The sequence below is a fragment of the Glossina fuscipes genome, unplaced genomic scaffold, assembly GCF_014805625.2.
Source record: "Glossina fuscipes isolate IAEA_lab_2018 unplaced genomic scaffold, Yale_Gfus_2 150, whole genome shotgun sequence".
Taxonomy (NCBI): domain Eukaryota; kingdom Metazoa; phylum Arthropoda; class Insecta; order Diptera; family Glossinidae; genus Glossina; species Glossina fuscipes.
In genome coordinates, this window is record NW_023998493.1 from 680055 (window position 1) to 697665 (window position 17611).

Consider the following 17611-nt stretch of genomic DNA (forward strand, 5'->3'; position numbering starts at 1 on the left):
AGTTCGCGAAAGCACAGAAAAATTAATGTAAAAAAGTGCATTCGCTCTGATTGATGAACTGCGTTATTTCGAAATAGTGTAAAAAACCGTGTAAAAAAAAGTTGGGTGGTATAATCTTATTAACACATTGTTACGTTTTGCAATGGAAAACGTTTAATGTCGCCCTCGTTCGATTATGGTCACAATATTATTCTTTCCTTTGGTATTTATCGCTTACGTGAAGGATTCTTTTGAATGTAACAATATTCAGGATAAGGGTAATAAGATTTCTGTTGCTCTAATTTTGATATCAAAGACCATGAATATTGTACGTTCGGCCAGCATTTTTTATCTATGTCAGCGTAAAATTACAAAAATTAAAATGTTCAGCAACCCTCAGAGAATTCACCCCTCGCTCTGTTGAATTTTTTATGCCTTAATGCAAAAATGCCAAGCAACAACAATAATAACAAAAGGCAACCTGTTTAATACTACTGACAATACAAGACGCGAACGTATTGCAGAGTTATTGATATTCTATTATGGCAATTACTCAAGATCAAAATCTCATAGGGAAAGTTTTCAAGGAGTTTGGAGAGTGCTTTGCATGATTTAATTTGCTCAAAGGTTTTATAAATGCGTTTTTCGACCAAAATTGAATTCAAAATTTCGAAATTAATTACAGATTCTCGATGGTCTTTCGTCCGAATTTTCAAATTTAATTCAAATAAAGATTTGATTTTTTTTTCAATTTCGAAGTTATTGAAAAGTCTAGAATTAAAATAAAACTGAATAGAACACATTCGGTATACAGCCGTTGTTAGTAGTCATACGAGCTTCGTTAATGCATTTTTGGCGCTAAACATTCTGCTTTCTATTTTTTACGGCTTAACTTACTTTCTAGGGATGTTATATCTTTGAAAGTCCGTTTCTTCAGATTCTTTTCACAATTTGCACGTATTTATTGAATATTGGCATTCAGAAGACATTTATTGAGTAAAAAGGTTTTTTAAGACACTTTTTGTTTATTAAATGTTTTGTTTGAAAGAATGAAACTTTTCCTTTCCTTTCGATTCCTTAGGTGTTGTTCAAAGTGCATATAAACAAGTCCTCTATTAATATTTGCGTAAAGTATTAAGTTCCAACATGCGTTTGCAATACACTGAGAAGTAATAATTATTTTTCGAAATCTGCATTGGAATAAATCTATGATATTAAAATTTATGATGCCAAGAGGTTAATTACAAACTACTAATCGGGATTCATTTTTATACCCATCACTAAAGGATGAGGGTGTACAAATTTTGTTTTTTTCATAATGTTGTTAACATCCGAAGGGAAGTTTCAAAGACCCTTTGTAGTGTATATATTTTTGATCAGAGTGAAATTTGGATTTATTAAGTCATGTCTGTCCGTTTGTGTGGAGCTTGTTGTAGGCACTCTCCTGATCGTAAAAATGAAGATATCGACTTCAAATTTCACAGTAACATTGGAAGTTTTTGCATGCAGGTAGATATTGAAAATGTGCGAAATCGGTCGGAGCAGAAGTTCGCAGTGAAGCTTAAACCAAATACGAATTCGTTTTTTTTTTACAAAAATTTGTGGGTTTTTGTTCGCCGCTCAGAAATTATAAAAGTGGGGAAGATGAAATTTTCCACACTTATTTTACGCAACGCTCTACTCTTTGTGTGTAAAACTGGAAAACATCGGTCATGCTCACACAAAGCTAAAAATGATTGAATTTAATTTTATTCTCTTTTTTGAGATCTGATGCTTATTCATCATAACGCAAACAAGTCAGAATGTTTAAAACTATATAGACATATTGTCTGGGTTAATTCTAAAACGAATATGGTAGACACTGCGATTAGTTTTCTCAATAATACTAAATCAAATAAAAGAAATTGAAGATTAGAATGCGTAAAGCATAGTAGTGGGTATGCGAGATTCGGCCCCCGCCGAATATAACTTTCTTACTTGTTTAACTTTTTCGCAACAACTTTGCTTATATTGAATTTTTCATTATGAACGTTGCTCTATGAACGATGTAACATCAAGCGAAACGAACGAAAATGAAGCTAGGAAAGAGCCTATATGTAGGCATATAAAAAGTATACATATACATATATGTAAAGTATAAATGTACATATATATACATAATTTTTGTTTTACACGATAGATACGTTCCCAAAAAAGTCGTGTAAAAAAAGATATCCGCTTAAGGGAAAAATAGATTGGGGCAACTAAAAAGTAAAATAAACAATATCAAAATATTCTTGTTAGAGTTTACTTCAGAGTTTGTTCCATGCTTACGCGATTAAATATGTAAACATATTATAAGAAATTAATTACACATTAAATCGACATAATCTAATTGAATTGTGAAAACTATAACGTGAAGCGACAATGCTCACTTGTGAATGAAAAAATTCATAGAAACAACAAAAAACCAAAATTCATCAGAAAAATTCATTAAAAAGGTCATAAAAAAATTCGTAGAATATTGAAGGGCGTGTTAAAAGAAGACAATTCGTATAAGAGGAGAATTTTTGCTTTTTAACTCGTGTTAAAAAGATTCGTGTGAAAAGAGAATACATATGTAATAACAATGAAGCTATAATAACGCAAGTGAAAATATTCTAGCGGGACTCGGCCCACCATTAACTACCTTACTTCAATTCGTTTAATGCAGTTTGCAGTAATGCTTTAAATGGCTTTGTGTAGGGAGTGGTCGAAACGTAATCCGATACGAACCATTTGCATTCATTGCTTATATGTACCGAATTTCATCAAAATATCTCCAAAAATTGCAATCTATACGGTTGAACACAAGAAATTAAGATGGACAGATAGACGGATGGACAAGCTTAATAAAAGGTGAATCCATTTTAAGTCCTTCCGATTGTTGCATACATCCGCACAAACTTAATATATTCTTATACCAAAAGCGTTGTACGGTATAAAAATAGTTACTTTATACACTTACATATATATGTATATATATATATATATATATATATAAAATTAATAAACGAATTTTGCATATTCGGCCCATTTAAATTTTCCTTAATTTAAATTTGGGTGTATTCTGATTAGGTCAATAGACTAAAACGATTGTTTATAAATTTATAGAAGCACGTAACAAATTTATATATGTATTATGAAAATATATTTTCTGAGTTAAAGTTATTATAATTATCTAATCTTATCTATTATTAAGAAGTTGTCTGTACAATTAAATATTTACGTACACATCTACATGTTAACAAAGAATATAATTTTAAGCGAGCCATTATCATATTCAGATTATTTTGTAAAAACTTTCTCATAAATATTTTAATTTCAATTAATTTTTTTTTTTTGTCTTAAAGTTCAAGGTGTTAATACTCGATTTTATTTTATTATAATCTGAGACGCGGCCACGAAGGAAGCATACTTTTTTTCTCATTGCCTAGGTGACATAACGAGACCATAGCTCATCGCAATACATTATCCGTGCGTATTCTGGTCATCGATAAAGTCTTTAAGATAGTATAAAGTAGAAGCTCCGCCTAAAAATTACTGATTTAGAATAGGGGTAAGAGCAGTAAGCATCTCATTTTCTCCGCTGTTTACGTCGATTGCACTTCCTGGGTTCGATTTGTTTTACGGGTTGAAATATCGGTGAAAGGATCTAGTTCAAGTTTTGCCTTCGCAATGAAATATTAAGAAGGGCCTTTCTGTTCTATATGTTCACGTGAACAGTATAAAACACCAACAAAGGTTCAGTCCGTGGCCCACCGCTAGCGGCACACAATGGAACAAACAATGTCGATGCAATTAAGATGAGAGTTTTGTAAAATCGTTATTGAAACTTTTTTAAAATCCATTTGTGCCCTTCTTATGCTTAATTCACCATGAGACACTTTCTAATCCACGAAATGTGGCATTCGCCAGAAACAGGTCATCGTTTCCCTTTGCCGTTTTTCTAAATTATAAACCAATATTTCAAAGAAAATAGTTCGAGTCGATTGATGTCGTAAAAAGAATTGCATAAAAGTTAATCAACTTGATCCAGTAGAGTTATTGTCAACACAATTACATTGCCTCAAACTAAGGCTATTTTAAAGGAGATCATTTATACACCTTCATGATTTACTAAAAGAAATTTTTGGCCGTTTCATGACCTTAAAACGATCACAACTAAAATTGGTTACACTTGTACGCTTGCAGCTGCTAAAAATAACCGGACGAAAAATCACGACCGAGTCTTTTATACTCGTCACCGTGATCCTAAAAAAAAAAAGAGTGGAAACACCTATATTTTTGTACTCTCTAATATTGGGTAGGTGTGGCCGATTGTTCCTATTTTCGGAATAAAAGTGAAAATTTATGTTGTTGTGCATTAACATCATATGTATCGTACTTGATGATGAAGCAAAAAACACGGAAGACAGGAGTGTTTGCAGTTGTTGCTATATAGACGTGGGCATTGTAGGTGTGTTCTTTGAGTCATATTTAAACTCTTCTCGCAAGTTTATTGGAGATACCTTCAATTTTGCGAACGGGAGAACGTTTGCCACAGATACACAGTTGCTCAGACGGACAGACGGGCACATGAACAAATGATCAGACAGGCATACTTAGGTGCATTCTGAATTTGGAACTAGCCAAGAATTTATGTATATTTTAGGGTTTTTGAAGCTTATTTTTCTTTACGTTACAAAAGTTTTGAAAAAAATTGAAATCATGACACACTATAAAATTAAGTAAACGTGGCCGATTTTTTCATTCTTGTAGAGGTACTAGAACATCGCCCATAGAATATAAACTTTAAATTTTTGTGGATTTATCTGTGGCAGTTTATGAGTGATGAGGAAAAGTCAATATTTTATTTCCTTTGAAGAACAGGGATATCCTCACTTTACGTGATGCTGTAGGCGTGTCCTTTGGCCGATTTCGCCCATTTCAATACCAACCTGGGTGCAAGAACTTTCAACGTTTTATTTGAGTTTTTTTTAAAACGAAAACAAACTCTCTCTCTCTCGCAAAACTTTTTTTTTTGTATGGCCTTGGCTAAGTTATTTATTGCTATTAAAATATCTGTAAGATCCATTTTCAATTTTTTAAAGCATTTAAAATTTCTAACCATCCTTGTGTATTAATGTATTAGTTTTAAATATATAAATATTTTAATGATTATGCCAACGAAAGAGAAAATACAAAAAAAGATCGCAAGATGATATTACCCCTTAACTCGAATAAGCGTAAATATACCTATCCGGTCTGTGCTGACACACTTGTTATTTAGGGTGAACGCTGACAAATGTTCAAGATTTTGTTCATGCGGAATACAGTTCTCTTTAATTAAATTAATACCGGGTGGAATAGCAAGTGGAGGGAATAAACGTTTCTAGTTCCTGAATTTTCTTCGGTGAAGAATTACAATTGCTTTCTTTTTTTATAATTGCATAGGACAATTGCGACTTGAACGTTTCAATATGCATTTTTGTTGAGGAATATCGTAGTCATATTCATGTACACATGAATATAATGTTTTGATAACAAAAGTATTTCGATATACGAAGCTTGCCTCTTCGATGCAATCCTTTAGTTTCTTTTCTAACCGTGCGGTTCTGAAACTGTTTAGACATGTGCGCGTGTCTGCTATCTATTTTTGCAATGTTCGCCATAGCAAAAATTGTGATAGGCGTAGTATCCATAAAAAATAGCAAAAAGCTTCAATTTTAAGCTTTTATCAAAGGCTCAGTAAAAATAGGTTGGAACCATCAGGGTAGTCACCAAAGCGAGCAATTGAAGGGTTTAATTAAATATTTCACAGACTTTACTAAAAGGCAAATTTCGAGGCAATTCCGACCGAACGCTGGTGTTGAATATTACAGATTCATGTGGAGACAAGGCGAGACTATAATTAACCCGTCGATGGAAAGGGGCCTGTTCAAGGGGAATCGGGTATTTAGAAAAATTATGCGTTGTCTATGTAGGAGCGGAGATTGCCTACTTCTTACACATACAGGGAATTTGCGTAGGAAGGCGTCATTTTTGTTACCTTCGTCCAAAATTATTATACCCATAATCGAAGGATGAGAGGTATATATATATTGTCAAAACGTTTGCAACGCCCAGAAGCAAGTGTCGTGGACTCCAAAAAGGATGTATATTCTTAATTAGCATAAAATTCTAAATCGATATAAACATGTCCGTTTGTCTGCCTGACCGTCTGTCCGTCTGTGTGATGTCTGTTTTGAACATTCTCCTGGCCGCAAAAGGGAAGCTATCGGCTTCAAATTTGGCAGAAAGATTGGAAGATTTTCCACGCAGGTGGTTATTGAAAACGGTCCAAATCGGTCGAAGGACACGCCCACACTGCCACGTAACCTGAGTACATCTTTGTTTTTCAAAGGGAATGAAAAATGGGTTTTTGCTCATACTCATAAGCTGTAGCAATGAATATACAAAAATTTGAACACATATTCTTAGGGAAATCCTGTAGCATTTGTGCACAAAAATTGGAAAAGATTGACCAAGCCTATCCAATATTATACTGTATCAAAATTTAAATATTTTTTCAATACCACTATAACGCGTAGAAAAAATCTTCGAAAACCCCATAAAGTATACAAATTCTTGGCCAGTTTCATATCTTGAATACACCGAAAGACATCCGCCCGTCCATCTGTCTGCTTGCGCAACTTTGTAGCATTTGTGGTAAACATTCCTCCGTTAGCGAAAATGAAGACATCGCCTACAAATTTGGAAAAAAATTTCGACTTGACCTAAACTTTTTAAAGGTTACATCTACAACGCCCATATGCCTGTACGATAAAAACTTTTATTTTGAAAATAGAAGAAATCAAGTGAGCCCTCTTCATATTACGGACTATGAGGATTTTGTTCTTTCATTTCTTTTGTTTTTTTTTTTTTTGCGTGATGGGTAAAAAAGATTTGGTCCCGACCAAATTTAATTTTTTTACTTGCTTTTGTTTAGTGTTGTTTTTAGCGTTCAAATTTGCCAGGATCTACGATATGATTATAAAATCGGGCATTCGTCAACATTGTTTGCTTACTGCGCAAAAGTTTCTTTATTCTTGTTTGCATTTTCGTACAGTTTTTAGGTACGCTAACGACGACTACGTCCATTATAATGAATAAGTAAGCCGAAGCGGTAACCGCAAACGATTACGAATTTGGCGTACGTTATCTAACCGATATCTAACTTGAGTAGAGAAACTGCACTTTTCTGGATGAAAGTAAACAAAAATAAATTTATCAGATTTGGCACCGTTGTCAATTCAATTACCGCACGCGATTTATACGAAAATATCTTAATACTTTGCGATCAACATAGTCGGTCGAATATCTTAGATGCGCGATTCGGTAATAGAGGGAGGCCGCTCTTCGCTATTATATTTACTGGTCATTTTTTTCACAAACATACTTATATACATTTATTCTGCTATTTTGCTTTGAAATTTTCCTTCCTTTTATCTCTCGGCTATGGATTCAATATAATTTGAGCTGCTTTCTTCATATCTTTTGAATATGCGTAATCTTATAATAATTTTGTACACATGCCATCCCTTTAGGCCAATAAGGAAAATAAAAGCACTCCACCACGTGATGCACCGCCACCCACACCAATAACCAAAGGCATCAATTTATCAGCAACACCAATTGTTAAAAAGGAGAAACGACAGATCAGTTCACGTTACAATGTGTCAAAAAATTGCGAACTTACACCATTGCCGCCATTAAATGAAAGTAAGTAATGAAATATAAATGTTTACATAAAATGTTTCTTTATCCAAAAAAAAAAAAGTTGTTGCTTCAAGTTATAAAAAATTGCAATTCCAGACAAGACTTTTTAACATAGCATACATTTTTCCTTTAACCCATTATGTTTTAAAATCATATAGAAGGCAACAATTGCGCAACATCATCGTCTCTTACTTTCTATCTATCTATTTCCTCCTGTCAGACACTCTCTCTCTCTCTCTCTCTCTATCTATCTATCTATCTCTCTACCTCTCTCTCTTTCTTTCTTTATATAAATGTGTCTCTCACTACACGGAAATATATATCTACACGTATATTTACTCATCATAATTTCACCATATCTCCTATGTATGTATTCAGCTCTTACTCTTTTTGTCTATGCAAGCCTCTTTCTCTCTCTGTAATTTTTTTTTTATTTTTTTGTTTTGTTTTTTTCCAAAAACAGCTTGGCAAATTCCTTTATATATGCACATGTGTGTAGTAATTTTGACACCTAATATGTCTTAAATAGAGACAAAAACTATGTGGGGTAAGAGAATAAGAGAGACATGAGATTGTATTGATTTTTGACATAATATCCTCTCTCATTCTCTTTGCTCTCTTACTACATTTTTTAACTAAGTAACTATAAACTGTGATAAATATAATCAAAAATTCCTAGTCTATGCACTAAGTTTGCTGTGATTCGTTCTGGTGATAGCACGTTCAAATTCATGGTTTTGGTTGTTTAAATTAAATTTATAAATATTCTCTTTTCTGGAGTTTCTATTGAATTGCTGTGTTGTCAGTCAGTATTAATTGCGTCTTTGAAAATAATGAATAAATAAGAAAAAAAAAAACTTTTTTGTTTTTGATTTAAAAAAAAATTACTTTGTTAATCGAGTAATTAATTAAAATAGAAAAACTCTTCTTTATTGACTCGGTAGATATTTTATATATTTTCAATGTGTGCGTCCATGGCAATCTGCAAACAACATAGTCATTGTCAATCAAACCAAACCCAAAATGTATAAACGACGGCCGGTTATTAATTGGAAAATCAATATGTTTGTTGTTAGATTTTTTTTTTGTTTTTAATTTTAAAAAAGGATATATTTATGCATATCAACTACCACTTTTATGGATTAAAATAATACTTGAAAGAACCTTTTCCCTTAATGATTGTTTTAAAATTTTTTTTTATGTTCACCGTCGTACGTAGGCAACTTCAGTTTTTTTCAAAAGTTTCTGTTGCATGAGCATTCCTGAAGCCGCGACTAGAATTAAAATAACAGTTACAATTCGAAACCTCTGTTTTAAAGGGTCAACTTTTTATCTGCAGTTTAGTCCTACTACTCTAGTCAGAGGTGTCTACGTTTTATCAATGTGTTGCAATTACCATTACGATCGTAAAGCTTTGTCTAAAACGAAATTAGTCACGAGAGATTGCTCCTATAATTATCAAAAACTACATTTCAGGCATTATATTTATGTATTACTCGAGCAGAACTTTTAGCTTGCAGTCGCATACAAAAGCTTAACTTTTTTACAGGTAAAATGCAAATGTTACGTCTGCAATCAGCTAAATTAAGTGCCTCACCCACAATTACGAACAAAAAATTTGTGGTTTTCTTGTTATGCATTTACCCACGAAGCGGGATCGAATTTTGTAAAAGCATGATTAAAACAAGACCGACCATTAAATGCCCAAGCCACTTGAGCTAATATAATTGTTCATTTGTTTTCGTGATAAAGCTTTCTATACGAAGGAGCGCTTTTATATGAAATGGAGTCCGAAAATTTCTAAGTGTTGTGTTAAAATTTGGTGCATTTAAATATTTATGTCAAATGACTTAAAAAGTCAACTTTCACCTAGAATTGTAAAGAAATGGCAAACTTTTCGTAGGAATGATTATATGGGAGGAGGATCCGTTATTTATAGATATTTTGAAGATATTTTGGAAATTGTAATTTTTTTTTGATATAACGACTTCTTCAAAACAAAGCGCTATATATGTAATGGTCACAATGGTCGTCTGACGAAAATCATTTTCAAGACTATTCGCCCCGGCTTAAAAGACACAGTGCACCAAACTTCGTCCAACCAATTTAAAAAATTGATGTCTTTAGAGCATGAGTACTAAAATACGTGAACCGATAAAATGGCAGGGTAACTTAAATAAATTCAGAAAATGATTCTGAATCGATAGGTATAATAAAAGGTTGTCGTAAGTTCCTCTGGATTTTACACAAACTGAACATATTCAGGCCTTCAATGGTTTAATGAAGACATAACGGAAATTTTTAAATTCCGCATCTTTTTTATTTATTTTTTGTCTCATAGGAGGGCTAGTTAAAAATTTTTTGTGTAAAGAAGTGCAACGAAAAGCTTTAAAGAACGGAAAGGAAGTTTCTTTGAACGCCGATAAAAGACATCGAGTACAATACGATTACAAAATATGGGGAACAATATAAAAACTGTATTTCATTCCGGAAGAATCACCATTAGAGATATGAGGAATTTTATATAGGCCATGCGAAACCAAGTTTCAATAAGAACTGTGCCGACGCAAAATGTTTTCCGCGACTGCCGATATTTCCAGAAATTCGGAATGAAGCACAACATGGTTTCGACAACGCAACCAAGCTGGCTATTTAGTTGTTAGACTCAAAAGACGGCTTTAAGCATTATCTTCTCCAGATCTTAGATGCTTAGCTTAGCATGATATTGTCCAAAGAGTTATTTATTCCATCAGTGTTTTGCAAAGAACATTTGCGTTTAAAAAAGTACACGACATTAAAGTCAATCTCTTTGGAAGATAATGGAATAAATAGCCAAAAGTATGTGTAATACTCTGCGGGCAAATCAAATATTTCTGTTAGTTTTCGGTGAAGACGTACCTGTACAATGATATGTAATTGACTGCTTATACTTACATGGTATATGGCATCTGCAATAACATCCCATAAAAGAAATTAAATATTTCTGTCGGAATGTATACATATCACGACATCAAGAAATTCCGTCGCGACCGATTATATAACTTGTCCCTTTTCCCAGCCAATAGGCCACGCTAGACTTGAGGTGAAGTGAAGTTCATATTTTAAGTTTTTTCTTATTTATATTTGCACGTAATCACTACTACGCAAGCAAAGTCATGTAGATTAGCATCTATGAGTCTATGAATCTCATTTTGGGCAAATATAAACTTGTGTTGTAGCATTTAATTTTATTAAAGCATTTTTCTTCCATCATTTAAAAAGCAGAAACTTTTCTTTGAACTATTTCTTTACACACGTATATTTTGTATCTAAAATATAAAACAACAATTCATATTTATTAAAAATTCATGATTTATTGTGCTTTTCATTTCCAGATGCTTGGTATGCTTTAATATAAATAAGATTGTTTTTTTTTCCAATTGAGTGTGTTTAAAGTTAAAAAAACAAAACAAAGAAAAAAAAAAAAAAAAAAAACCAAATCAAAAAACAAAAACCAAAGATTAAAAGAAGAAATTTTTTTTTTAGAAAAACATTTCTCGTTTAGCTTGTCATCGCAAAAATATGAATTTAGTGAATGTAACTTATTCGTGTAATTGTGAGTTGCAATGAAATGGTATTTAATGCTATGTTATTTACAACGGGCCCAGACGCCAATATTAACTCTGAATCGAAACAGCGTAACGAAAATCAAACCCAAAATTTTACTCGCATTGCTGAAAAAATAAAAGTTCTTAAAACTCAACAGTCCGCAATTAGGACAGATCAAAATCAAATTGATTCAAATGAATGTGATACAATTAGCAACGGTCGCGATTTATTGTCAACAAATCAGGCGGAGGCGCCGTTAAGCGGTTATTATAACTTGCGAATACCGAAGTCGCCTTCTTTCCATAGCGGTCTTGCCTTATTAGCCGGCAACGGCGATCGAAGGGACGGTGACGCGCGACAAACGAATGGTATCGATTGTAGGCAAGCGGCAGTAGTAACAAATCGTGGTCTTGGTTGTAAATTTAACTTTGCAAATATTGAAGAATTGAAAGCAAAATTTTCATATAGTTCCTCGGCATCAAGTACCGTAAAAAAGTTATATAATAAAATGCCAGCTCTGCAACCACATGAAAGCGGTCAGAATCTCACTACATCTTCATCATTAAGTTCATCTTCAATAGCATCCGCAAATTCATCATCGAATTCATCGAATTCATCGACCACATCTCAATCGATATCCTCCTTAAACGCAGCCAATACACCTTCTTCACTCTTCTCTTCCACCAATACCTCCTCTGTGGCAGTTTCCGGTACTTCAGGAGATGTTTCAAATGTTGCCCATCAAGCAACAGTGATACTTAATGCAACAACTGCATCAGGTGGTGGGGGAGGAAGTGCAGTCAGTGCTGCTGCTGCTGCTGTTACAAATTCCATTTCAGCTACCACTTCATCCATTGTATCCACACTGGCCCAACATTTCAATGCCGCCACATCGGCTACTTCACTTTTAAATACCGCCTCATCCACGCTTGGTGCTACCAATAAGGTTTGATTGATTTCTCCAAACATTTGGGTGTACATTTTCGTTCAATACTTTTTCGTTTTTCTTTTTCTTGTTTGAGTTTCGTAAAAAAATGTTCTCAGATTTTGTTTAATTACCATAAAATATTTGAAAAAGCTTACATGTACATGTATAAGAATCTCTCGTTTGTTTTTCTATTTCTTTTCAATTTATTCCTTCTCCCCAAATACATCAATGACGCAATTTTATATACCATCCACACTCGTGTAAACATTTTTGAAAAACATTTGAAACATGGTTGTCACGTCTTCAAACGCTTAAACGCCGTTAGTCGCCGGTGAGTGCAGCTGCTGCTATTAAAAATATACTGAATGCTACAAAAAATGTGGGAAATTCTATTAATACTAATAATAATAACAACAACAACAACAACAGCAACAGCAATAATAACAACGGTAGTGCCCAAGTTCAAGGCTTAGCCCCTTCTTCTATTGTAACGGCAATGAATGCTGCTACCAACAATACTACAACAGGTTCGGTTACTCAGAGCATAGTTAGCGGCATAAGTATATCGTTGGGTATAGGAAATTCATCTAACAACGCCAATCGTAACATTGCCTCAACAGCGACGCCTTTAAATAACCAAAAACTTCTTAACACGGGTCAATGTCAAAATGGCAATGAAGGAAATTTCAATAGTGGCGGTGGTGGCATTGCTGGTAGCGATGTTACCACCCTTAACAGTACAAGCGATGGGAAAGTTAATGCTATCGGTGCGGGAGGTTTGATGACGCAAACATTACAACAAATTACCGGCAGTCCAGGACGGGCGAGAGACCGCAATATTTTTCATTCACCCTCATCTTCACCGGCTGCTGTGCAATTACCTTTGCTACGAGGTTCTATAATGCATACAAAAACATATATTAGAAATTACTCTTTTTTTTTTTTTTTTTTTTTTTTAACCTCAGTTTATTGGCCTTTGTTTTTTCTTTTGTTCACTTTCTTTCTCTTTCCCTCTCATTTCAATTCGTAATATTTTGATTTTGGTTGCATTCTTTATTGGTTGTTACTTCATACATTTATTTTTACTTTCTTTCAAAAAGTTTCTTTTGTGCATATGTGTTCTGTATTTTTTTTTTGTTTGTTTTTTTTTTTTTTGTTTTCAGTTCACTTGTTTGTTTAGCTTAGGAACATTAACTTAAGTATATTTTGGACATTTTATTTTCTCATTACGATTATTGCATATTAGCGACTTAGGTTGAATAACGAGTTGAAGAAGGTTTCCTGACTTCAACTACATATATGCGTATGATAAACGGTAGCCTCATAATTAATTTCTAAAGTAGATTTAAAAAATACTTTTAGAGGAGATTTATTCATTTTTTTAAATATTTTTGCGAATGTAGGACGGTTTTATCGAAAAACTCGATCGATCTTTCGAACCCTTGATATTATCTCAAAGGTTCTTCTTTGCAACGAATTTTATTATTTTATCTCAATCTGTTTAAAAGCTCTTTGGTAATTGAGGTGTGTGCTAATTAGGTGAGGCAGCGCTATTATGTTACATATTCGATTGAAATTTCATATTAATATTTATTTATATATAGGTCATAATTTCTGTTTTTATGCCCATCACTGTAAGGTGGCGGTATACTCCTTTTGTTTTTTCCCATAAGGTATGTAACTCCCAAAAGGAAGCTTCCGAGACCCTATGAAGTATATATATTCTTGATGAGGGTGAAATTTTGAGTTAGTTAGTTTAGTTAGTTTGTTTGTTCGTCTGTGTGGTGTGCGTTGTTGACCCTTTCCCGGTTGCAAAAATGAAATTATCGACTTCAAATTTGGTGGAAACATTAAAGGTTTTTGCACGCAGGCTTGTATGGAAAATCGGCCAAATCGGTCAAAGCAGGAGCGCGCAGTGGAGGGTAAAATGAAAGCAACTCCGTTTTCCATAAAAAGAATTTGTGGGTTTTTGCTCGTTATTCCGAAATGACTAAAGTTAGAAGGCTGAAGTTCTCCACTATAACTTTACGAAAAGGTCCACTCTTTACGTGCAAAAATGGAAAAGAAACCGCCTTGACTACATAAAAGTTACAAGTGATTAAATTATCCTTTTTTTGTGTTTATTCGTTATAAGGCAAGGCAAACAAGATAGGATGTTTAAAATTACTTTGTACATTCCTCAAATGATATGAAGATGAATTAAGATATATCATCTGGGTTATTTTTAAAATGAGTATGGTACACACTGCGGTTAATTTTCTCCTAATAATATCCGCGATATGGGTATCAAATAAAGGAACTTGGAGAATAGAATACAAAAAGCATAGTAGCAAGTGTGCGAAATACCCCCCTCTCCCATGGCCGAATTTAACTTTCTTACCTGTTTTTTGCGTATTTTTTACTTAGTCCTGGGCTTATGGTTCTCGATATATGTGGCTTACGGACTCGCTGCAAGGAATAGAGTTTACAACTCTTAACCAAACTATCTATTCGAATGAAAAGTCTTTCGATCGTAAAATTGCGGTTGAATGACATATTCAAATTACAATCGAGTTTACTCGATATTGGCAACCACGAACATACGGCTGAAGATTTCGAAAGGTCTACTTATGTATATATTTTTTTGCAGGATAAGTTAAAAGATAAGTTTCTTCGATTGACATATTCTTTACATGTTCTTGCCCGGATCGTGCCATGCGTGCAAAGATAAAATTAGTAGAAAATTGGAGAGAAAGCCATAATTTTAATTCCTATGTATTTTATTGATTTCGGTAGTTCGAATTTGAAAATAGTCTGCTCAAACGAAAAGGTCAAACTATATTGTGCGTCATTACGCTATCCTGGAACGATTTTCCAAAACAACTGTCGCTATAACTACACCGTTTTTCATCCAAATATTTGGCAGTATCTGTAAAGTAAAGTGGTAAAGAGAAATGCGTATTTTCGATATGTGAACCATAAATATTGTTTAGTAATCAAGGCCTGTGATATCCTGCGCGCAAGCTGAAATCTTTTTGTTCACTAACTTGCCAACCACACAAAAAGTAATAATTGATAAACGTCCAATGTGGCTTATTAACATTTTGTTTTTAAAAGTTCCTCATAAGGCCATGGGTTTATCGGAACAATCATTGTAATCTATATAAAATTTTTCTGCTATATATTCAAGCATTATATTCTTCCTTATGTGTTATTGACGGTTATGGCTTGGCTGATACGTACCAACCACTAGTTATTATGGGCTGACCTCAATAGTTAAAGAAAGTTCATGGCCCAAAAATATCAATATAGTACAGGCACTCCTATGTTTACTCATCGCATATTTATGTCTTATTGGCACAGAAACTTTATGAAGCGTATATGATTGAAATTTTTCCACATGTCGCTTATCGAAAAGGCCCTAACGACGTAAGTTCGCGTTATTGCATGCAATTTTATTGCGATTTACAGATTTGCAATAAATATTTAAATAATTTACAAACGAAGATTTAGTGAGTACTTGACGATTGACAACTAAATGATAGAATTTGATGAAATCAAATCTGAAAGGAAGATAAAATAAATTTCACATTATTGTCTTATAACAAGGATTCAGATTATAAACTCTGTATAAGGTGTTCGGTATTCAAAATTCGTTTTCATCTTCCCTTTACTTACTATACTCTTCACCGAAGGATGAGGGGTGTATTCATTTTGTCAAAACGTTTGTATCGTTCAGAAAGAAGCTTCAGGGAGCGTACAGAGTATATATATTCTTGATACAGATCAATTCTAAATGAATTCTGAATAAGCATGCCCGTCCGTCCGTCCGTCTGTCTTTTGTCTGCTATAAACATTCTTCTGTACGTACGGAGTGTATGTACTCTTGATCAGCACCAATTCTGAATGAATTCTGAATTAGCATGCCCGTCTGTCCATCTGTCCTTTGCCTGCTATAAGCATTCTCCTGTCCGCAAAAATGAAGTTGCGGACTTCAAATTTGGAAAAAAAAAAAAATAGCAGAGGTTTTTGCGCACAGCTTGGTATTGAAAACGGGACAAATCATTCGAGGGACGTGCCTATAGTAACACGTTTTTTCCTCGTTGCTTATAAACTACAACAGACAAATGTACAATAATTTAAATGTTTATTCTGCGACAGACGCTGTAGTACCTGTACAAAAACAGCCTACCTAATATTATAGGGTCTTAACGTTGAATTTTTTTTTCAGTATCCGAAAGTATAAAAATTCTTGGCCCGTCTGTCTGCCCAAACTATGTAGTATCTACGGTAAACATTCTCTCATTCGCGAAATTGAAGATGTCGCCTACAAGTTTGCAAATTTAGAAGTGACCAAAACTTTTCAAAGGACACGCCTACAACGCCAACATGCTTATGCGACAAAAACTTTTATCCTGAAAAGAGAATTAATCGCTACATTATAAAGTGTAAAAAATTCAATTCTCGTAATTGTTTTCTGCTTTTGAGGATAACGGTGGCGGGTATAAAAGATTCGATCATGATCGAACATAATTGTCGTACTTGTTTTGCATTTAATTTCGCTATTTACTACCTATACAAAGCATTTGATTGTCAATTGTTTTCAACTTAATTGTCAGACAATTAAGATGAATAAGAGCAACGAAATGACTGCATACGTAATTCTATGTTTTGTACTGTTGTCATTCTATTTATAATAAAAAATTTGTTCGTACACACATACAGATATTTGTTGGTATGAAAAGTCGAGAGAAATGAAAACTAAATGCAAATTTAAATGAAATTCCCATTTGGTTTGTTAGAAAAACTTGTTTACAACATTTTAAGTTGAGCCAAGTGCAAGGTCAATCACCTGCTCAAATTGTTGTTTTTGTGTTATGATATTTTACTTGCCTCTTATTTTTGTTTAACAATTAAAATGTCAAGGTTAAATAATATTTATCATTTGCATTGTCTCTTTTTACAATAGTTAACGACGATTCTTTTTTTTTTTTAATTTTCCACAATTTACGGTTTGATTATTGCTCTATACGTAATGCGAATGTTCTTTCTCATATGCATTTTAGCTTTTCGTGTGAGATTGATTGAATTTGCTCATTTTTTTGATGACAAGGTACGCAAGCGCACTCTCCTTCTCGTCTCGCTGAATAGGTCATCTTTCAGTTTTGCTTTGATTGCTGGAAAAGTTATTCTGCCCGTACCGCATCACCATCGTAAACCTTAACAGTATTTGTCAAACCCTTTATATATATGCATGACCCGGCTAACGCTCGCTCAGTTCTGGAGTTTAATGAGTTCTTAAATGAAAGCATTAGGGAATTTCCGTAATCAGGATAGACAAACACATCGGAAAGTTCATAAAACATGTATTCTTGTGCA

General features: G+C 33.6%; 1 protein-coding gene across 7 annotated transcripts in view; it reads left to right on the forward strand.

Moving 5' to 3' along the window:
* LOC119641456 (serine/threonine-protein phosphatase 2A 56 kDa regulatory subunit gamma isoform) overlaps window positions 1–17611 on the forward strand; it is a 39394-nt gene that overhangs the window by 3442 nt on the left and 18341 nt on the right. For 4 of the 7 annotated variants that reach the window (XM_038040151.1, XM_038040148.1, XM_038040149.1 and 1 more), the window contains exon 3: window positions 7566–7740. In XM_038040151.1, the coding sequence (XP_037896079.1) occupies window positions 7566–7740 (175 nt within the window). Of the gene's footprint in view, window positions 1–7565; window positions 7741–10474; window positions 10490–11234; window positions 12272–12578; window positions 13147–17611 lie in introns of those variants that run through there. The other 3 variants (XM_038040147.1, XM_038040146.1, XM_038040152.1) reach the window with 2 other exon arrangements.